This window comes from Maylandia zebra, linkage group LG5 (assembly GCF_041146795.1).
Source record: "Maylandia zebra isolate NMK-2024a linkage group LG5, Mzebra_GT3a, whole genome shotgun sequence".
Taxonomy (NCBI): Eukaryota; Metazoa; Chordata; class Actinopteri; order Cichliformes; family Cichlidae; genus Maylandia; species Maylandia zebra.
In genome coordinates this window covers 40,799,605-40,822,254 of record NC_135171.1, presented here as the reverse complement: position 1 = coordinate 40,822,254, position 22,650 = coordinate 40,799,605, and the positions used below count along the sequence as shown (strand labels likewise).

The 22,650-nt window shown below is 43.6% G+C and overlaps 1 protein-coding gene across 2 annotated transcripts; it reads right to left on the bottom strand.

The window, feature by feature from the left end:
• Nucleotides 1–2,272: 2,272 nt before the first annotated feature.
• Nucleotides 2,273–17,021, bottom strand: sdc4 (syndecan 4). 2 transcript variants are annotated; one of them, XM_004558985.3, is made up of 5 exons: nucleotides 16,717–17,021; nucleotides 5,677–5,869; nucleotides 5,548–5,585; nucleotides 5,263–5,455; nucleotides 2,273–4,937 (listed from the first exon to the last, which is right to left on the bottom strand). In XM_004558985.3, the coding sequence occupies exons 1-5, from the start codon at nucleotides 16,771–16,773 to the stop codon at nucleotides 4,786–4,788; spliced, it is 633 nt and encodes a 210-aa protein (XP_004559042.2). In that variant the 5' UTR covers nucleotides 16,774–17,021; the 3' UTR covers nucleotides 2,273–4,785. The 2 variants fall into 2 exon arrangements, with proteins under 2 accessions (XP_004559042.2, XP_004559043.2); XM_004558986.4 differs by having other exon boundaries at nucleotides 5,677–5,866; nucleotides 16,717–17,019.
• Nucleotides 17,022–22,650: the final 5,629 nt, after the last annotated feature.

The window sequence follows — 22,650 nt, the reverse complement described above, 5'->3', positions numbered from 1 at the left end:
GGGGCCTAAGGAAGCTGGGGATCAGAGCACCAGGACCGCGGCGCCCGGCTGGGCTCCATAGGCACGGCCACCTGACGCTTGCCCTTATCCTGGGTCTGGTCTGAGATCCTGTTCCGGGCAGGATGGACCCTGTTCCAGGTAAACTGGAACCTTGATTTATTTTATTTTTAGATTTGCTCTGTGTGGCCCCACACCGAGGACCAGTTTGTTACGGGGGACCCTATCAGGGGCCAGTTTACCCTCACAACATTTTTATTTGAATAATAAATGACCTGTTTAAACTGTATTAAGTTTGAATTATCAGGTGGCTGGAGTCCCTGATCTCTGGATTCCCAAACACGCTTGCTGTAATATGATGGACCACCAGGTCCTTGAAGATATTGCTATTTTGAGTTATTTTTAACATTTTTGAGCATTAAAAAAAGGAACTGAGTGACCAGCCCCCTTTAAATTACAGCTTAAAATCTGGAAACTTGGTCTTTGCACTGAAACTACTGCCTGTGAAAACCAGCCGTTGTTACAGATTACCAGCTGAAACTTAGAAACCTCACAGTGACGTTACACAGTCTGGTTTCTGGTTTTATCTGACTCCATCTGACATCCTGTGCTTGATCATTTTCTGCCTTTGCAGTTCTCGTTAGCAAAACCTCATCCTGTGACCTGTAGATCTTTAGTTATGAATGTCTACTGACTGTTTGCATTCAAACAGAGGAACGATCACTCCTATGATATCCAGGTCATAGTAATCTAAAGAAAAGACTTGTTTAAGTTTCTTGAAGGTTGCATTTCTTCCCGAGCTCCTTAGATGATTATTATTACTATGAGCATTTATTCCTGCAGCCCTTTTTAGTGGCAGTGTGACAATTAACTGCGAGAAGCTGCCTCCTAATCTTGCAAGTATGATTCAGTTTAGCAAAGGTATTGTGATGCTTCTACATGCTTTATATACAGAGCATCCAGAAAGTTTTCACAGAGCTTCACTTGTTCTACATTTTGTCCTGTTACAGCCTTATTCCAAAACTGATCACATATAATGTTACATCAAAATTGTGCTAATTAATGAGGGCTGCTGTCCGGTTGGCAGATGAATCCCGATCGCTCCAGAGCATCATCAGTGATGTCTGCGCACATATCGGCATTCCCGTGACCTCTCCCTTCCCTTTGACCTCGACTAGTCTTCCAGTTCCTGCAGCTGCACAACATTCCCACAGCAAGATGTTAGCACCACCATGCTTCCCCGTAGGGGATATTTGTTCAATCAGACCAGAGAGTTTTATTTCTCGTGGTCTGAGAGTCTTTCATGTGCCTTTTGGCAAACTCCAGGCAGGCTGTCTGTGCCTCCATGTAGTCACATCTCACTCTCCCACCCAGTAAGAAAAAAGTCGTAGAAACGGCCGTGCTTCTGGAGCTGTACGTTGGAGCATGTTGGCAGTTGCCCCCTTCTGTTTTTATGCAGGCACATCTGTATTTAAACCAAATAAAAATAACCGGGGGAACTTTATCAGGACCAAATTTGTGAAAGGAAAGTCCCCATTCAGACCTGATGCAAAGCACGCACACTTCACCTGCTCAGCATCCAGCAGGAGCAGACAGGTGGAGCTGGATCAAAGAGGATTTAAAAAAAAGTGGCACTTTAACCTTCGCCTGTTCTTGTTTTTGAACAAATAGGTCCAGTGCAAAGTGCCCCCGCCAGCACCCCCACCTGCGCGGCCGTGTGCTTGGTTATGAAAGCGTGTGTGAAGGATAATGTTTGAATATGTGTGTGCTGGAATGTGTGCGCCCCTCCCAGCAGAGCTGCATTCGTCAGTGTTTTGGCGTTTAGTGGAGTGTGTTTTTCCCGGCTGCGCTGAAGCTGGCAGGCAACGGCTTGTCAGTTCGATCCGACACACACACACACACACACACACACACACACACACACACACACACACACACACACCTGGACTCTCTTTGACAGTGAAAGCAGCTCCTCAGTTACTCGAAGTACATTTGTTATCATCTGCCTTTCCTTCATGCCGAACACAAAATAAATCGTGCTAAAAAGGTTTTGTGCATTTAAACTGTGCTCGTCTCCTTGGCAACAACGCCTGCACTGTTTGTGCAACACAAAATACTAAGAAAGCAAAGATAGCAGGAGTCCTACGCTGTCAGAGTAACAACTAGAAAGAAAACTGCTGAGGGGGAATTTACCCCCTGTGATCAGGTGAAGTGACAAGTGTCTCTTTAAGTCATCTTTCCCTCAGGAAATAAAACAAAACACACATTTAAAATGTTAATGTGCATAAAAATAACTTTATTTTCAATAAATCGGAACCAGCATTGAGAAACCAATGATTCATTGGCTCCACTCCAATGATTCACGTGTGGTATTTGTGACATTAAGCAGCAGAACATACCCTCCCATGTTTACCGACTCAGACCTGGGGCCGACGACAGACTGCTTTTTGAAATATTCTTTTTTAAACTCGTGTAATCTGATCAGATTTACTCCTCTGCCCGAGTCAGAGGTCAGCTCGTTCCTCCCGGCACACCAGAGGACACGGGCAGCAGCATTGTGTCAGTTATCAGGCCTCGAGTGTTTTCGTAACTGTGCGGCTGCTCGCGTCGCCGGTCGTGTTCAGATTTACAAAAGTGAGTCGCCAAGAATCGACCCGAGGTCTGCTGACGGCAACGTGGCTCATCGACACAACATCCCTCGAACGAAGAGACGTACAGCAACCACATAATCAATCCTTCTACAAAAAACAAAACCATAAATACAAAAGCAAAAAGTCTAAAAGATAATAGACACTCTTACCAAATAAGTTTCAAAACTATTTGCTGGAAATCTGAAACTAGTGTATATAAAACTTTTAAAAATCACATATACAACAGCTTAAGGGTGAACACCCGAACCTGAAGGAAGGCAATAAAATAATTTGACAGTTAAATTAATTAAAAATAATAACGGAGGGGAACTAGTTGATCTACAGGAGGGAAAATAAAACACTGGAGGACATTAGAGGCGTTAGTATTAGCATCGGTAGTATCAAAACTTACATTTACAGTAAATCACATGAAGGTTACTGCAGGACACCAAAGAGCAAAAACAAAACAATTTGGCATTTAAATATTTGGTAGATATTTCTGTTGCCAGAACACGGCTGAGTACCAAGTTAATATATTTAAGCTTTTTTTAAAAATTGATATTTAATGACTATGTACAAATCCTTGGTAGAGCAGTCTGGATGCATTGGACCGGCTTACGACGGCGTCGGCGATTGCTCCGAGAACTGTGACTGAAAATATAAAAACTAAACAGCAAACAGTCGTGTAGCTTATCGAGAGAAGCATCAACCCCATGATTGAGAAAAAATATATATATATATCAAAGAAAGAAAAAAGTACTGTTTCTGCAATCACAGAGCTCAACTTTTACACGGATTAGCACCTCAGTGCTGAAAGAACTGAAGGAATTACAATTTTAATTTGGCAAGTTTTAGAAAAGATATAAGCCACTCACGTTTGGTCAAAATTACATTAGAGTTAGCTTAGCACAAATAAATCAGCTAGCTAGATTAATTAAAAAAAAGAAAAAAAAAAAAAAAGCAGCTAACGGAATTACCGAAGACCACATTTACGCTTCATTTCTTTCATCTTAATTTATGAAAAACTGGGGAAAAAAAAGCCCCAAATGTTACATTAGCGTTGCTACGCTACTGTAGCATAGCATTAGCTGAGGAAACCCGACTTTAAATGCTGCCATCAGACTGACTTTATGCTTAAAAAGGTGGTTAAACCCAAATCTGCACATTATATGTCGAGAACATTAATTTGATGAGTTTACAGCTACTTCACACATAATAGCCTTTAGCTGTATTAGCTTTGGCTAATGCTTTTCACTTTGTAAGCTAAGCTAACCAGCTATTCGGATATAGCTTCGTATCCTCGAACTCTCTGCAGGAAAGTGAGCGAGTCTACATCCGAAAGTGTCGACGCCTGGCGCGATGCTGAGGAGTGCAGCAACGCCTCGCCGCTATGACGTGCTGGTGAATAACCCGGGGTCCTCCAACGTTTGCAAATTCCTTTCAGGGATTGGTACGACTCGTCTGGTGCTATGTGCTGAGGAGAAACCAAACATACCAGGAGCTTTGAAGGGAAATAAAAAGCCTTTTAAGGTCATTTTAATGAACTCTGCTGCATCTGAAGGTTTACAGAACAGGAAGTGATCGTTTTACAGTGCAGAAACAACACTTCTATACAGGGTCACTTCTAACGGAGCATGAAACCGCTGCACAACTTTCAGATTAAAACCAACTTTGTTTTTCTCATTATGGCATTAAAAAAAAAATCTCATGAAAACCTCGTTAGTCTTTAGAAGTTGCAGGTTCAGAGGAGAGAATAAATAACTGGACCGATAAAAGTACCGTTTTAGTGTTTTTAAAGGAAAGAAGGGAGGAGTCTTGTCCTGTTTGAGAGGAAGTGAGGTCATGGCAGCTGAGACAGTCCACTCCTGTCGCTCATTTTCCTTTTCTGAGAAAGCGAAGCCTCTGATTGGTTCAGAGAGCGTCGGTAATAAAGCGCACATCAGGGAGGAGCCAGTCTGTCGATTGTGTTGTCGGGGCTTCTCTTCTGATTTACCCAGCATCGCTCCGCTGGAGGAAAGTGAGGAGGAGGAGGAGGTATGATGATGATGATGATGAGGCATGGCAAGGCCAGACGCCGGCCCTGATTGGGTTTTTAAGGGAGTGAGGTGTGTGATTGTGTGTGGTTGTGAAAGGAGGAGGAGCAGGAGGAGGTCGGGGTCTATGCGTAGATCTCTGTGGTGGGGGCCTTCTTGTAGATGGGCTTCTTCGACAGATCGTAGCTGCCCTCGTCCTTTTTCTTCATGCGATAGATGAGGAAGAGGATGAGGAGGACGGCGAGCACCAGGCTGACGGCGAGGGTCGCGGTCAGAGCTGGAAGAGAAAGTAAAGCGACAGATGAGACTTTTTAAGCTGTGACAGTGATTCCTACTCCTTCCACCCAGACAGGAGCCTCCTCCTGCTCCTCTGGGGAGGGAGCTCTGAAGCTCCTCGTCAGCCCTACACTTTAGAAATCACGTCATCTGACATCGTGTACGAGCTCTACCGTGCTCTTGTTCTTAGTTTAAGTTTATCACAGCTTAGGGAAATTTTCCTGCGTCTGATGTTAAAACTTGGGCAGCATTTCCATCTTTGGACATTTAAAAACTCAAAGTTACGTTTTGGCTGCTTCAAAGATGTTTGTAAGAGCACGACTGACCTGCAAGGAACTCCGTCTTGCTCGTGATGCTCTCGTTGCCGGTGTGGGACATGAGGACATTGGACAGGTTGTCTTCTCTGCGATCGTCGTTGCCCAGCACAGGGATCTCGTTCTTCTCAACGATATCTCTCTCGTTGACGGTTGGTCGCACCGGGCGCTCTGGCTCGGGGATCTTATTGTCAATAATGTCGAGCTGTAAATGAAGAGAAAAGAGTTGGTGAAGCCTCTGCTGCATGGTTGAGGGTTTAAGTATTTAAGGAGACTCCACGTGCAGACGCTTCTCACCTTCACTGTTGTCGTCTCGTCAGGTGACATGGGCGTGTCTGTGGAAAGAAGCAGATTCTTCATTTAATCTTACAGATTCTACGTAAACGTCAGAAATCGCTGCGCTGAGTGTTTCTCGTCAGGACCGACCTGCGTCACCAGATCCAGAGAAGTCGTTGTAGTCTTCATCGTCGTACGTGTAATTGTCAGCGTCGTCGTCTGTGAAGCCGAAGTCTGAGCCAATCGGGGCGTCTCCAGACGCCTCCAGATCGCCGCCACGTGTCGACACGCCGGCCGTCTGCGAGCTCTTCATGGGCATCCATGTCTCCGTCTCCCTCACCTGCTGGGACATCAGACGGAGGCTCAGAGGGACTTTATCTCACTAACACTCCTTCGGTCTGATAGGCCGACATGCTTCCAGTTTCTCTGTAACTTTTTGGTCAAGCCTGCCCAATCAGGCCCCTTCAATCAGCCCAGTCGCCATGGTTACCATCCCTATCAAAGCTTAACATGGTGAGGGCACATCAGCCACATTTAATCACATTACAAGAGTTTATTTCAGTGACCATTTGCCCGCTAAGCTGCAGGAATGGGATTAACACCCCCTCCCCAAATCCATCACCTAATCATTAACTCACACTCACACACACACACACACACACACACACACACTGAGACGGGACATGAGCCTGATGTGTTTTACAGCACCGAACGCGATGCAGACGAGGAGGAGCCCAGGTGATGTTTGTGTCCGACAGGAAGCAGCCAATCGAGTTTCCAGGAAAAGAAGAGTGGTGATTATGTTGTCGGGAAAACTGGAACAAGCTTTTATTTTTCTGAGCTTTCCATTTAGCGAGAACAAAAGCAGACCACAAATCACACTGGAAAGCTTCCCGGATGTCCCACAAACATCCTCGTCCACTCTCTCACAGATCGAGTCGTGTACGTCACGAGGCTCTTAATTACTTCCATCCCAGTCTTCATTTAAGGGTTAACCCAGCCCGCCCGGGGCCTCCCTGTTTGTGTGTTCTCGGCCGCTCGGCGTGGTAACGACGTGTTTGAAGGTAATCCTCTCAGCCGCTGCCTTTAAAAAGCAGAGAAGAAAGAGGGGAGGGGATGCCCCATTGTGCCTGCACAGAGCTTTCAAACAAAGGCGGCCATTTTACCGCGACTCCTTCGCAACAAGGTGGGCTCGCGAGGACTCGCCGCTCCTGCTCCAATTTGTTTGGTTTCCTACACTTTCAGGCCTCCTTTGTGTGCGTTCCCTTGCACTTTACTCCATTTCTTCCCGTCTGAGTCCCTCTTTCCTGGCTTTCCTTACAGAGCTGTATTTAAAAATCCAGGAGCAAACATCAAATTTGAAAGAGTTTGCGGCTCCTTAAAGGTGAACAACTTGTTGTTGTTTATGTTTTTATGCTTCGTGACAACAATCTTTGGGTTTGAGGGCAGCTGAACTAAACAGGACACTTAAATCATTTAAAAGTGCTTGAAAACATTCACAGTCTGTGTCCTTGAAGCAGAAACATCCAAACCGATAACAGCTGGAAACAGCTGCAGCTAAAGGTTTGTACTGCATCCATTTCCACACAAATTTGATCTTTTCTTCTCTCTTCATGTCTTTTCATGTCCGTCCTGAAAGCTGTGGCGGTAGTAGCCCGGCTGAGGATCGCTGCTCTATTATGTCCTCATTTAAAGCCCTTACATGTGCAGCAGGGAGCCGTGATCCTGTATGTGTGCATTCATGCCTGCCTGCCTGTCTTTGTCAGTAATCCCGAGCCGAAAAGTGGTGACTGCTGGCTCTTCATTTCCTCGCAACCATTCAGTCCTGCTGCAACACGTCCTCTGAGTCACATTAGAGGAATTACGCTCATTCAAGCCTCCGTGTGGACCCGTATGAGTCAGGCTGATTCAATCAGGTAAACCAGCAGGACTCACAGCCCTTCATTTTGTTATATTTGACATCATTCCCCCCCGAGGCTCGTTTTACTTCGATTTGCGGTTACAGATGGTTTTAAAAGCCCAGAAAACCTGATTTCTCTGCTTCTTGCTACAAAAACACGTTTTCTTGCCTCACTCGAGGGATTTCAGTGATTTATTGGCGGGTTTTATGCGTTTAGTCACCGTCTCCTGTCAAACTTAAGGAACGTTAATGACCCGAACCTTAGTCTGTGGAGTGGGTGTGGGCCTTTTTCTAAAAACAGGAACACTTTGCATTTTTCAAGTTCCACACAAACAAAAAAGTAAGAGTACGTTTTGTCCTTCTGTGTCCTGGGGTGTTGAAAACGCTCCCCTTCCCGGTTCCTCTGACCTTTAACCCCTGCGTGGTGTAACTTGGACGCTTGCGTCCCGGAGGGCTAAAAGAAAAGAAGCGTACGCCTCTCAGGCTGACTGAGGCCTGTCCCGGCAGGCCCGGCGTATTCGGGAGAACAGAAAAGATCAAAAGCTCGAGGCTTGCGTTACATAAGGCCTCCGATGTTACCGTCACATGTGCGACATATTCTACTTTTACTATAATTTCCCGGAGCTGGGACGGGGTTCAGGCCAAGTCCCAACAAAAACAACAACGGTGTTCCAAATCCAGGAAAAACAAACAGAGCCAAGGATGAGCGCCGGAAGCCTCAGTTTCTGTAAAAACTGTCCAACGTCAGCCTGAAAACAGATCGGTAGGGAACACAGCGTGTGTGTGTGTGTGTGTGTGTGTGTGTGTGTGTGTGTGTGTGTGTGTAAACATCTTCTAAACCAGCACGGACCGGCAAACAGAGGACAGAGGAGCGCCCGAGCTGAGGTTACGTAACAAATCGACATGAAAATCAGCGCTCACTCATTTTACTGAGCGGTCCACTCAGTCACAGCCACACAGCACATGTTACACTGTTAGCAGGCACGCACTCATTTACTGTGTGAGTAATAAGAAAGACCCCGTCTGTCCTCCAGAGGGTACATAACACACCTGAAGCACTTTATATACCTGTAACTTAGTCTATAAGAATAGTCACAGTCTATTAGTTATATTTGAATCTATATCAGAACAAAGTTTATTTCCTGTTCTTACTAATTTTCAGTTATTGTAGCCATTTTAAGGTTTGTTTTATTTATTTGAACTTTTTCCTTTTTGCTTGTTATTTTCATTTGAACTGCATTACTCTGCCAGTGTCTGTTTCAAGGATTTACAGTTTTAAAGGTCCTGCGATACCTTTGTGATTTTTTTCTCTTCAAACAAACTTTCCGTTTCTCCACTTCAGCTCGCGTTAAAACTTAATTGAAAGCAGCCTTTATCTGCTTGGAAACACTGCCACAAACAGCCTGAGTGGACAGATTATCATTGTTCCTTCACATCAAGCCGAATGTGTTCATTACAAACAGCCTGAATGAGCTTCAGCGACACAAAGTCCGGCTACGTGCTTTACAGCAGAGCTCGCTGCGGTTCGGGGGGAGGCCGCAAACGCCTGCAAACGGCCTGGAAAACTCGGTGAAAGCTGAAGAGTGGAAGTCCCGAGAGTTTACAGACAGAAGAATCACAACCAGCCATTTTACAGCCTGTTAACAGATCCCCATTTTGTCCTCCATCAGTGATTCACAGCCTGGTATGTTTTGGGCCTAATGTGCAACAGCTGATAAGCAGCCGGATATGGATGGCAGCCAAACCAACCAACCAAATGGATTCAGTGGAAAGAAATATGGGATAAGATTTCTGTTCAAGGCTCCGCTTCTCATTCCCACAGAACCAAACATGGACTCGTTTAAGAAGAAAACAACAAAAAGCCTCCTCTCTCCGCTTTAACGTTTTATAACTCGTTCTATAAAAGCCTGACTCATCACAGCACTCACTCAGATAGAGCCAACACAGAGGTCAAAGGTCAGAGTCAATCCAGCAGCTGAACACAGCTGCCCTTTGTCTTATAAAAAGGCCCAAACTGCAGAGCTCCTTGTGCCACGTGGTTACAGTCTGAGGTTACCAACCATGTGACCCAGACAGTCCTCGCATGCAACAAAATCATCACGCGTGACAGAAAAGTCACATTAGTGATGCTGACATCTGTGAAACGACCCCGTCCATCAGCCAGCTGATTAACTGCTGTGCTTTGTTGTCATGTGACCTTTTCTGTTACTGTAAGCACAACAAAAGCCATCGGCTTTCTTTGATTAGCCTTTGAAAAGAGACGCCATCGCCCCCTCCCTGTAGACTCCATTCCTGCCCCATCAGACACGTCACACCTCCATCCCATCACACCCTTCTTTATCCTGCCCATTACAGCACGGAGGTCCTAAAACCCAAAACCCTCCAACTGCTCAGCTTCGCTTAAAAAAAAAAAAAAAAAAAAAAAAAAAAAAAAAAAAAAAAAAAAAAAAAAAAAAAGCAGTCTGCCAGGAGTCCTACCAACCAGCTTTAGGGCCCGTCCCTTCTACTGACACCAAACAATGCCAGTGGACGCCCCGAGAGCATATCAATGACCAAGGTAACTGGGCTAAGCCTCCAGCAGCCTCCCTTCATTAAACTCTGGAAACAATCCCTCCATCTGCCAGCACGGAGAGGGGCATCTGGTCCTTTCACACGGCCGACTGGAGGAGGTTCAACACGTGAAAAGACAGGAATGTGCTTCCTTATTCTTTGCCGTGTCCGGCATCTCACGAGCTTTGTCCAGAAAAGTCAGTTTTCAGAGGCCAAAGCAGTGCTCGTCTTCCTCAGTGTCTCCCATTTCTTCAGCCCCCCCGTTGATACTTGAGCCAGCAGGATTTGCACCAGCATTGTGTCACTTCATCTGCTGGTAAGATGTACTCCTGACCTCTGACGTAACCGCCAAAGAAATCCAAAGGCCACGGGAGGAGTGAAAATCATTGCTTCGTTAAAATCATAAAGCTGACCCATATCAGCTCAGCTGTTCCTTCAGGAGGCCTGAATGTGGTCATCCTCAAACACTAACCTACATTTTCCTCTCCGTACTGACAGCAGAGCTCCAGATTCCTCCTACCTACGCCGGATCTATCTATAGCGGAGTTCCCAGCACCAGACCAGCCACACTAAACTCCCTGGAAGTGGGTCTCCATCTATTCCAAGGAACTGGAAGAAGCCTTTTGTGCAAGTATTTCAGACTTTTCATCAGCACCTCTAACCCTGTCTGCATGTCATGGGTGAAGCTCCTAAAAACAAAGACAACCGTTATCATCCGTATCAGGCCCCTTCAGCCTGTGAGGCCAGAAGAGACCTGACAGCAGCCTCGCTGGTTTGGCCCGAGCTCCGAGTCGAGCGTCTGCGTGTGCTTAGAGTGCTTTGGCTTCACTGCGGATGAGGCAGGAATGTGGCGGCTGCATCGACGAGGTTTTGGCTTTTTGCCGAGCTGACCTATGTGGAGGAACACATTCCTCAGTCCGACACAACGCAACACACACACGGCTCGGAGGTGTGTAAGAGTCCGTCACCATTTACCTCGTTTCCCTGATGTTCAAAAACAATCAGTGCCTCCCTCCTGACTCTCCTCAGAAACAGCTGACCCTGAAAATAACTGGAGTAAAATTTTACCTTCATACTTCAAATATTTGCAAAGTTATGGGCTCTCAAAATACTTACTTGGGCTCATTTCTGGTCTCACATAAGCAGCATGGTTTCCAGAGTGAAACTCACTCTTTGATTACAGATCGTGTTCTCAGTGCGAGTTAGTTATTCATGCTGCGACTCAGAGCCGGATGAAGCTGGGCATTGAGACTGATCTGTTAATCAGCTGTGACTGTATGTTGACAGTGTGCTAATCAGTGAGGGACGGAGGTTTAATTTGACTGAGCGGTCTGATAAAGCTGACCTCAGATCTGCTTATGTCCAAATATAGCCAAAAGTTTCCTACAAATTCAAGTAAAAATATCTCAGATGTTTACTTAAATGCACAAAGAACAAATATGCTGATTTGTTTCTGATGGACATTTCCTGTTTCCTGCTGCCTGGGGGAGTGGCATTAAAGCGCTGGAAGATGGAGGACGCAAGCTTCAGTAAGAGCTCGAGACAATGCAGGCATCCGGCCTTTTTCACCATTAGTCGAGGATTCGGTCAGAGATGCGACAGGGTGAGCTCGGCAGCAGCAGGAAGGGACCAACAAAAGCTGCACAGATAAGATCAAACTCTCAGGAGGGGCTCATTAAAGCTCAATTAGCCCCATCAGCAGAGAATAAATCGCCCCAGTCTGCTGCACAGCTGGCTGATTGTACAGCCACCGTCTTATCTAAGAAGTCTCACAGAAAACAGGCTCTTTATCACACTGGATTTTAAGATTTGACTCATTTCACTAATATTTGTCTTTATTCATTGAAGGACAATAGTAACTGAGTCAAAGTGAAGCTTAGTGCTCTGGTGATTTCAGGAGTTTACTTTACGCTTGCTTCTTGACAAAAGAGGCAACATTTTAGGTTTCACAAAGACGTTTTTAATTATGCGGAGGGTAACACCTTTTCTTTTACAGAGATCGTGCCAACTCGTCCATTTCCAAACATTAAATCGAGCAGATGTCAGAAGCACAGTTTAATCAAAGCAGAAACATGCAGGTGTGTATGAAGGCAGTTGGTTATAATGCTTGAGGGTGACTGAAAGAGGAAGCGTACACAGTGGGAGTTTAATTTTACTCTTCATTTCTACAAGAGAGTTGTAGTGTTTTCAGTTCACAGCATGTGAAGTTGAGTTTCTTTCCTAAAACCCACAGTCAAAGGTCTTTTGTGGTCTGTGGGTTCACTAGAAGTCCAGAGACTCATTCAAACATCCAAAACTTCCAAAGTTAATCATTGATTAACTCAGTGGATTAGAAATGAATGTAGCATCCTGTGCAGGTAGTTAAAGGTTAATGTGACGGTTGCGGTCTACAGTCGCGAGGTAGACCTCACACACACCACATCAAAAAGGTGCTGTACTGCTGAAATGCATTCGAATAAGGGAAAACCCTCACGCCACCCAAAAGCAGCCTGCGAGCTCTGCTCAGTGGGTGGGTGCCGTTTGTGGAGTATCAACTGGGTTTCGTTTGTAAGAAGTAAATTTCCAGAAGCCGACAAACACAATGAGCCGTTATCAGAATCAGAATACTTTATTGATCCCTGGGGGAAATTATTTATCAAAAGAGAATCAGCAAAAATCCCCATAATCCTCACGTCTGTGAATAAAGGGCCAATTCAAAGTTTGGTGAAAGGATGATGGTTGCTACACTTCAGGGTAATGGTTATGCACACAGTTCAAGAAATCTTTGTTGTTTGACATTATCATCGCACGCCATTTCTAGCCCACTATGTTTGATTTTGATGGCGTCACCTCAGACTTCAGCCATCTGACCATCTTCTAACAACTAACAGGCTGATCAATAGTGAAAACAACGGGCAGAAGCAGCCACACATTAATAATCACCAAAAAAAAACAAAAAACAAAAAAACCCATTGCAGATACATTAGAAATATTGGGTCGATATCATTTGGATGTCTGCCTGCCTGCGGATGGTGTGCTTTGATTATCATTTCTCATGCCCAATACATGTGCTGTGGACGGGAGCTGATAGCTGGAAAGAGTCTGGCTTCAATCCTGAAACAAACGTGCAAAAGAACGAGGAGACTGAGACGGCACAGGCTGACATTAAAAGGCCTCCCTCCGAGGCTCGCCGTTCCCAGAGGAATCACAGCGAGGCTCACATTCCCCTGACATAAAAAAAATATATATATAAAAATAACAAAAAACCCCAAACTGGAGCGCTGTCCACGCATGCACCGCATAAACTCCCTCAGGACAACAACATGATCAGCATACAACCAGCTAGCTCCAGCCTTTCCCCGCTCTCGTTCCAGTAGGACCTCGCGAGTGACGTTTCGTTTGCTGGTGCTCATGTAGCGCTAAAGGTCTCCCAGCTCCACCATCACGGACTACAGCTGGTAATAAGAGTCCTTCCCCATCCAGTTTGCAAGAAAATCCCCAGAATAAAACAAGCCCTGCCAATTTTAGTCATAGACGATGAAGGAGCAGCAGGGGTTTGCTGTCATTTAATTAAAAATAATAAAAACACAACTTCCAGGCCCGAAAGCAATGTCTAAACTTCTCCAGTCGTTACAATGTAAGATTTTTGAAGTATTAAACACAAATTAATGGATTTTACTGTAACGCTGACCAGATGCATGAGTTTAAAGGCAGATAAACTGTTTTCCTGCACAACTTTAAATACTTTGGAGGTTGCATAAAGTCTGGAGCAGTTAAAATGTTGTCTGCAACATGTTTTATGATGACACTGGTGAAAGCCATAAGCTGAAATAGCTTGGTCAAGCAGATTTTATATGTGCAACAAGTGTTTCTGGAGCATAACCAGCTTTTCGCTTTACTTAACTATGTATATAAAATATAACTTTTTTTTGTGCTTAAAATCTGCAAGAGCCCCTGTTGAGAGTAACAGCACACAGCAGAGGCTTATAATCAGAGACTGCTCAGCATCTTTAAACTGCCTGTCTCTGTCTTAAAAAAAAAAAAAAAAGTCAGCTGAAAGTGATATAACCAGAATTGGAGGGTTTTTATGGTCGACTTCTGCCCTGAATGCATTCATATAGTTCCCGTTACAGCTGCCAGAGTATGCAGTGGTTGGAAAAGGGTGGAGGGAGTCCGGGGGATCGGATTCGACTGCACTCCGTCGTGGGCAGGAAGGACAAAAACCTCCTCTCTCTGTGTGCCAACATTCCTGGGCCCAAAGGGATTTTATAGACCAGCGGGCAGCAAAGCAGGAACCATTATTACATCCTAGTCATAGTATTTATCAAGCACCACCCTGCACCCCATCATGCAAAGGAGACAAAAAACTAGCCTTAAAAACCTGCTTCATTCTGGTGCAAATGATCGGGGGGGGAGGGGCTGCAAAACCAGTCACATTCCAACAAGTTCTAACAAATGGGCTCCAGAGGCAACAAGCTAAGGGTCTGATGGGGCAACATGGATTAACTCTGGGGCAAAGAAGACTTTTCTTACCCCGATTAACCACCACAATTTCAACTTCAAGGACATGTGTTAAATTAAATCATAAAAACTGGACTTCTACTTCCATAAAGATGAACGATACCCTTATTAAAGGCCAAACAAGCTCATCTTTCAGCCTGTTAAACAAGATGTTGTTTTATTCTGTCTTATATCATAATTGAAGGCATGTGTTTGGAGTTCTCTCAACATTTTTGACATTTCAGAAAAACGCCCTGCACATTAGCACAAACATTACACTGGGCTGGTCTTTCCTATCTTTTTCACCTTCACCCTTGGCTGGGCAGCGAAGGACCATACATGGGCAGAAAACGCTGAGGTCAATGGAAAATAAAAAGAACAGAGAACAGGGTTTGTTTGGCATGCCACGCTATCTTGAACAAACTGATAAAAACAGACAAGCTGACCAAAGCGAAATGGCACCAAGTTCCTGCTGGCATCCAAGTTGATATGAAATCCGACTCAATCCCGTGATAAAAACATTCCGATCGTGCCTGTGGCTCTCAAAAAACCCTTTTTCTGCATTCAGAGCATGTTCTATTGTCAGGTAAAAGAACATTGTTATCGATTAGCAGGGAATGCCAAACCCACATACCAATAATGACCTCGTGGGCAGAGAGGAAAGGCCACAAGGAGGCAAGTATTGTGATAGCTCAGAGGCCAAGTATGCATTAAAGGAAAGGACACGCGGGAGAGAAAGGGGTCAATATCTGGAGCTCGTTTAAGGAAGGAAAGGGGGAATGTTTTGGTGGGAAAGCTGTAGGTGTAACCACACTAGGCTAGCTGTGTTAAAGAAGTGGAGTGTCACCCCGAGGCCCCATTGAGACCCCATCAAGTGTGCAAAATCCCAGAGAGGGCCGGTCAAGGTCACCAAAGGTCACATACCAGAGGGGGGACCAAAAGAAAGAAGAGGAGGAGGAGGAGATACTTTGAGGAATGTAACAGACTGTAAGGCCCAATCAGGCCGCCATGTTTTGTTCCAACCCCTTCTCACACCAAAATGTGGAACGGTGGAATAGCCAGAACCCCGAATATAACCGTTATGCTGCTTAAACAGAGAACCGCTCCAGCCTACAAATGTGTCTACAAATGGTTGTGACGTGTTGCACAAACTAAAGCGTGATTGTACAGACAACAATCTGCTCTGAGATTAGCATCCTTTAACAAATCCTGCCGTATGTCAGACATGCAGTTAAACCAGCTCTTACTGCTTTTTGCTCATTCTCACCATTCGTATGGACCAACTGGCCTGAGTGGAGGGGGGCAGGGTGCATGTTTTTGTATGTGGGTGGCATCAAGCATTCAATGTTGATGTTAATCACACTAAAAATGATTAATCAGAGCAACAAAACAGAAGCAATGTAACGCATGTTTGGGCAAAACAATTAAAGACTTGTCTTTTTTGCATAATGTCTCCTCACATTTATGCCTAGAACAATCTAACTATCAAGAAAGGAAAACTTTCAATACAGTGTCTCTGGAACTTTAAAAATTATTTTATCGCCCAACTAAATCCAAATACATCCCGTTTGCAACACGTGTAGACATGAATCATCAGCAAATATGGATCTACCTACGCTGCAGGGCTTACCTAATCATGCTTGCAACACATCCAGCTCCCCTGGTCAGCTAATTCATAGACAGTTAATGGGAAAGCATCAGAATGGAAGGGGCGTAACATGGATCTCACTCAAACTGGGATTTGGTGCCTTCCAGCTCAGCGAGCCTCCTCATAACACACAAATCCTACTAATTAAAGTCAAATTCTGTTCTAACAACAACACATGGATTCACCATTTAAGTCTCAGTGGCTCCAAAAGGAGTCTGCACTCAGATTTCCCCATTAGCTCACACTGGCAACAACCTGGAGAAGGGTTCAAAGACACAAGAGAGTCTGGCGTGCATCTGTATTATTATCGGGGGCGGGAAACTGTCTCTTTGATCAAACAGGATTGATCCTCTTTGGGAAGTGTCTCTGGGATTCATCCTGGAAAAGTGACGACCCCCCCATTCGGGATAATAGCTGCCATATCCCAGGAGAAGCTAAGTGGCTAACAACTCTCATTTCCGTACTTAAACAGAGGGATAGGACAGGTAAATCACAGCCTTCCGGCTCCCGCTAACAGCACACAAACACAGGGCTAACCTCAGCAAGGTAGCGCTCCCGAAACAGAGATACACGAGTGTTTGAATTTGAGCTGCTCGCTGGAGAAACTACTTACCGACTCTGAGAAGACGGAGGCAGTGGATAACATCAACACGAGGCACAGGGTGAGCATGGCTGTTCTTCCAGGTAGTTCACAAAAACAAGCGGGAATGTCGCCCTAAACGTTAGCTTAACGGGGATTTGTAGCTTTAAAAAAAACAGCGAGCTGAGCGTCTTCAGTGTCCCGCCGCTGTGTTCCAGTATAGTCCAGCAAATAACACACAGTACAGCCGTCCGCCTCTCGGTACCGTCACCGTTTCTCCCGTAAAGTTTCTTTCGTTCGCTGCTGCTGCGCTTACTGAATAGCCGCCGGCCTGTCTGGTCTTTTTTACTTGAGTCTGTAAACCAATCATCGGCCAGCGTACGTATGACGTGTGGAAATCAGCACATTCCACAGGCTAGGCTTGTCCGCTGGCTCCGCCCATTTCACCTTTTCTTTTATTGTTTACCTCAGTTATTTTTTTTAAAACGCCATTTTTAAGTGAATGCATGAATGTAAAACTCAGTACAAATATATTTAAAACGAGAAAAACAAAAATATATTAACAGTGATAATAAAACGTAATGAATCAAATAATTATAAATAAGTAAAAAACATAATATTCACTTTGTTTTCTTTCTTTTAGTTCTTTTTTGTGTATTACTTTTACACATATTTATAAATATTCATTTTTTAAAGAAACACAACAGGGACTGGAAAATAAAATAAGCGCTGAATGAATGAATATTACTTATTTTTTTAAATGAATAATTCTAAAGGATTTGTAAGCGCAGCTTTTGTCTTTCATGTTTAAATACTGAAAAAGTGTATTCATATTCGTGTTTGATCTTTCCTTACTGAAGATAGCTGTGTAAAGGGTGTCTGTGGCTAAAGTGGGTCGTAGATAAATCGGTGATTTGATTACTCTATCTGCATGTGGTACAATGAATGCTGACAAAGGCTCATATTTATCAGCTGGGCATCTATAAATCATGGAGCTAGTGATAACTAGTGTATAACGGCGTCATTGCAGTTATAGTGTTTTATGTTTTATGTTGTGGTTAACAATGACACAAGTTGACGTCCCCAAAGTCACAAAGACAGAAATCACAAAAGTGACCAAATGGTTGAAACTCTGGAGCAAAGACGCTGAAGAGGACACAGCTGAATGGTGTCCATTTTCAAAATTCAAGAAGCAAATGGGGTTTTTAGTTTCTCCGCGGGGACAAATACACACATCCTGTTGTTTTTATCCACTTTTGTTCCATTTATCTGCTACATCTGCTAAGTGTCTCTGCAAGAAAGATGCGGAGGGTTGCCGCCCTGAGAGATTTAAAATGGCTTCCTAATGTAAATCTGCAAAACATTTGGGGTAATTATCATCTCTGTGGTATCACCGAGAGATTTAGACAATCTAGATTAATCCTTGTGCGCCGAATCAATCAAAAAGAGGGTTTCAATCAACAGCTGCTGTCGTTCATCGTCATTAATTCCAAGATAAGAAGCTGATAATGAGCCATTGTATAACCACAGAGACCCACAGGGAGTCATCTTATCTGACACAGTGTGCTGAGGTCTGAGGGACTCAATAGGTCTGATTTGTGTTTTACACTTCCCGGTGCTCCAAACTTTTTCAAAACCATATTTGAAAGAAATTCAGACGCATTCATTCAGCGTTGAGCTTTGCTTGTTTCCAGTAAGGGGGCGTCGCTGCCAGCAGGGGCTTTCTGCTGCTTCATGGAAATCTCTGAGTGACGACATCTTCCGCTAAACTTCCTCCCTCCCCTTTCACTTTCTTTCCACGGGTCTCTCGAGGCTTAAAGCATAGATGAGTTCACTATTTCATCCTTGGAAACCGGTTCCGGGATTTCTAACCGTTTTCTTGTTGTCCTTTCGTGTCGAGGTTGTTTTATGACCTGTTGCGTTACACGTTTTCACTTTTCTTCCGGTTTGCAGTGTCGGGGACGAGCTTTGTGTGTAACAGAGCCTGAGCTTCATGTGTGTTTGCGTGTCGTGAAGTGATTTTTTATGATACTTTATGAATTTAAATCTAAAATTCCTCGTCAGAGTGTGAAAGTAAACTTCAGGCCTCATGTACTTCACACTACTGAGAAACTGAAAATGTTTTTGTTGTGTTTCGCACACATGGTTAGTTAGATTATTTTAACCCGGATAAAATTAAAATGTAAAAAAAACATTTATTTTCTATTTTATTTTTATTTTATATCTTGCGTAACTGTTTTAAAGGCTTCTCTGTTGCAGACTGCAGTGAAATGGAAAAACTTGCCACATGTCAATAAGTGAAGCACACATAGAGCTAAAAATGCTAAAAAAAAATGATGTGAATGTTAATGAGACATAAAACAGGTTTCATATTAATAAAAACATCAAGATTATCAGAGTGTGTGAGTCTCATTCTTGGAAATTACCCTGATGTTGTTTATGTTTGAAATCAGTTGTGGGGATTTCCTTGTGTTTTTGAAATGTTCTAACCCACTGAACAAAATTAAAGACGAAACAAAAGAAAGACACATTTCCAGATTAGAAAAGATAACACACACACACACACACACACACACACACACACACACACACACACACACACACATTTACAGACAGGCTGAACCGGGAAAACCCGGCCATGTGTGAAAGCTGTCTGCCTTTGTTTGCTCATATTTATGCAAATTTGATCAGGATATATTAGGTGCAGACACGGAGGAAAATTTTTAATATAGACGCTGTTAAAGATGCATTGTTTGGGTTAACTAAAACAGGAAGTGGGATTTTCCTGTTGGTGACGTTGGGTCAGCTCAGGATTGATGGATGGGTGAATGAATCCCCCATAAGTCTTTGAAAATTGAACCATTTACAAAGTGTGAGTCATATCTTTATCCAACTATCTAAGACTGTGGGTAAACTGTCGGTTTGGGGTTTTACTCACCTCACAGTCAGATCAGATCAGCAGCTGCATAAACAAGATAAAGCAGGTAAAGTCCTGCTCAGCAGGACCACAAGCAGCTGAGAATACACAACAAGCTTCTGTTAACACAGCCACACACAATGATATAGGTCTCCGTGTAAAAGACCCCAAAGCATCCTTCTTGGAGTTTTAGCATTTCTTTTTTGGGTTAGGGCTCATGTGGGACACAGACTAGAGATTATTTTTCCTTTATCAGTTATCAGATATTAGATTAGCTGACCGCACAGTCCTAAAATCTGTCAGTTTTACAACTGGACTTCTAGTTGTTCTGTGCTGACATCATCAGAAGAAGGCAATTTGGGGAAATTAATGGCAACCCGAGGTGCGTGTGTGATCAGCCTCGTCTCAAGGCAAACTGTGAAATAGTCTTCTTCAATGATGCACATTGTTGCTGTTTTGTGACAGATAATGCACCATAGGAGGTACAGTTTGTGTCTGCAGCACATAAGTTGTTAGCGCCTTTAGAAAAGACATGAAAATGTGACAACCAAGAACAGCAACGCAAGAAAAAATACCCCAAAAACAAAAATATGGCTGGAATGTTTCAAGTTGCCAAAATGGGTAAGGAGCAGGATGTATCTATACTATATATGTATATGTATCTCGTATACTATACAAGACAAACATTTAGAAGCTGAATCGCCATCAGCTGGTGAAAAATAACTCTAATGTAAAGTAATGTTGAGACGACATCAAGACGCTGTCTGGAAGTCCGTGTTAGACGTTCCGACAGGCGATGATCTGATCAGGCCTCTGATCTACGTGGAAAACATCTGTCCAGCTACGCTTCAGTTTTTCTTTGGTCACGCCCAGCTTTTTGAGGAAGATGATGTCAAGCTTTCAGCCAGTGTTTTCGAGCACTAACTGAACACAGATGTGGCACCAACAGGGCAGGAAAGGAAACAAAAGTAGGAATTATAATTAACCGAAGCCTGAGTGGAAATAGAGATAAAAAACTGAAACAGGAAATGACTTCACAAATCCGGGCTTTTGGCTCATACAGGCTAAACCAAACCGCACAGATCTTATTCACTAAAGCTAACCGAGTTCTGTCGACCTAAACGTAAAAGAAAAGGCGAGACCTTTAGTTGGCTCATGTAGAAGATGCACAATGAACATAGTCTAGTTCGGTAACTCGGCTGAACCACAGAAGAATACAACAATAAATGGTAAATGGCCTGTATTTATATAGCGCTTTACTAGTCCCTAAGGACCCCAAAGCGCTTTATACATCCAGTCATCCACCCATTCACACACACATTCACATAAGGGCTGAACGAACAAACACAAAGGACGAGAAAAAGGAAACAAGACCTCGACATCAAAAGAGACTAACCGTAAAAAAAATTAGAACAAAAGATTATCAGATCGAGGATTAACAAGAAGTCGCAGACAAACCACAAGCAAGACAGAGGAGCACAGCCTGACACTGACACTACAATAAAGGAATCCAAACAGGAAGCAAAACTCAGGACTTCAATTCAGTTTTATTTATATAGTGCCAAATCACAACAACAGTCATCTCAGAGCAATTTATACTGTAAAACTCCCTTTTAACGGAAAGAAGCCTCCAGCAGAACCAGGCTCAGGGAGGGGCGGCCATCCACCCCGAGCAGTTGGGGTGAAGGGAGGAGGACGGGTGTATAAACACATGGACGATCTGATATCAGATCGTGCATAAACACATAGTGAGTGAAAAAGGCGAGCGAAGAAGAAACACCAGGGCATCATGGGAATCCCCCAGCAAACTACACTTAATGCTTTAGCAAAAAGGAAAGTTTGAAGCCTAATCTTGAAAGTAGAGATAGTGTCTGTCTCCTGAATCCAAACTGGAAGCTGGTTCCACAGAAGAGGGGCCTGAAAACTGAAGGCTCTGCCTCCCATTCTACTTTGAAATACTCTAGGAACAACAAGTAGGCCTGCAGTGTGAGAGCTCAAGTTCAAGAAATAAAACACCACCTCACAAGGACAAGGAAACCTAATATGAATAATAATGAATTCCAAAGAGGAATTCAAAACTCAAAACAAAACCCTGCCTTTATCACCTGAACCTAACCAATTGTAACCAAGGTATGGATTGTTTTTTCATACATGATTTGCAAAACTGAAAATCCAAATGACAAAAATGGAAAAACCGAATTCTTCAGTGAAGTCCAGCACGTGAAAGAGGAAACTGTTCAAAGGACTGAAGGCAAGTCCGAGTGAACCTGCCCTCACGCGCCCGCACATCTGACATTTAGAAAGCTTCCATGATATCAGAGAGATGAGAAGTGAAAGACAAAGCCAGCTGTAATTATCCCATGATAAGGGGAAGCCCCAAAGGTCACATGCCGAAAACCACTAAGTCACAAGCAAGTTCTACAGGCCTGGTATTAAAAAAAGGAAGTGAAACACATTAATTCAGCAGGGGGGTGGACTTATATGCCCATGAAGAGAACGTGCGACAAAGAAGTGAGACTTAGTTAATCGTAAGGGGTTCCTCATAATAACAACCAAAGACTTTATCAGGTTAATGATCAAACGTTAACCTTTAAAAACTTCAGTCACAAAAAATAACAACAATTTCACTGCAGCCCCATAAAGTCACAACTTCTCTTTGATTCAACCTATAAAATTGTCACATTAAGATCATTAAAACATCAGATTCTCATTATTATCCTTTTAAATGCTAAACGTAGCATGCTAACATGCTAATAGGCTAATGTGAAACAGGAAATATGTTTAAATTCTGTTTAAACGTTCCTTCCAGTAACACCATTAGTGTTTTAATTATACATAATTATATAACAATGACTGATATTATATATTTAACATCTCCAGTCACTAAGATAACCAGATATCAAAAGTATTTCATTTTTATTAAAGGACATGTCTAAAATTAGCCTTAGCTAACGCTAACCACTAGCACAAAAAGGCTTATTGGATTTTAACTTTTACGTCTATTTTTAGCTTCCATTTTATTTTATGGATTTTGTTTATAGTGTGAGTTA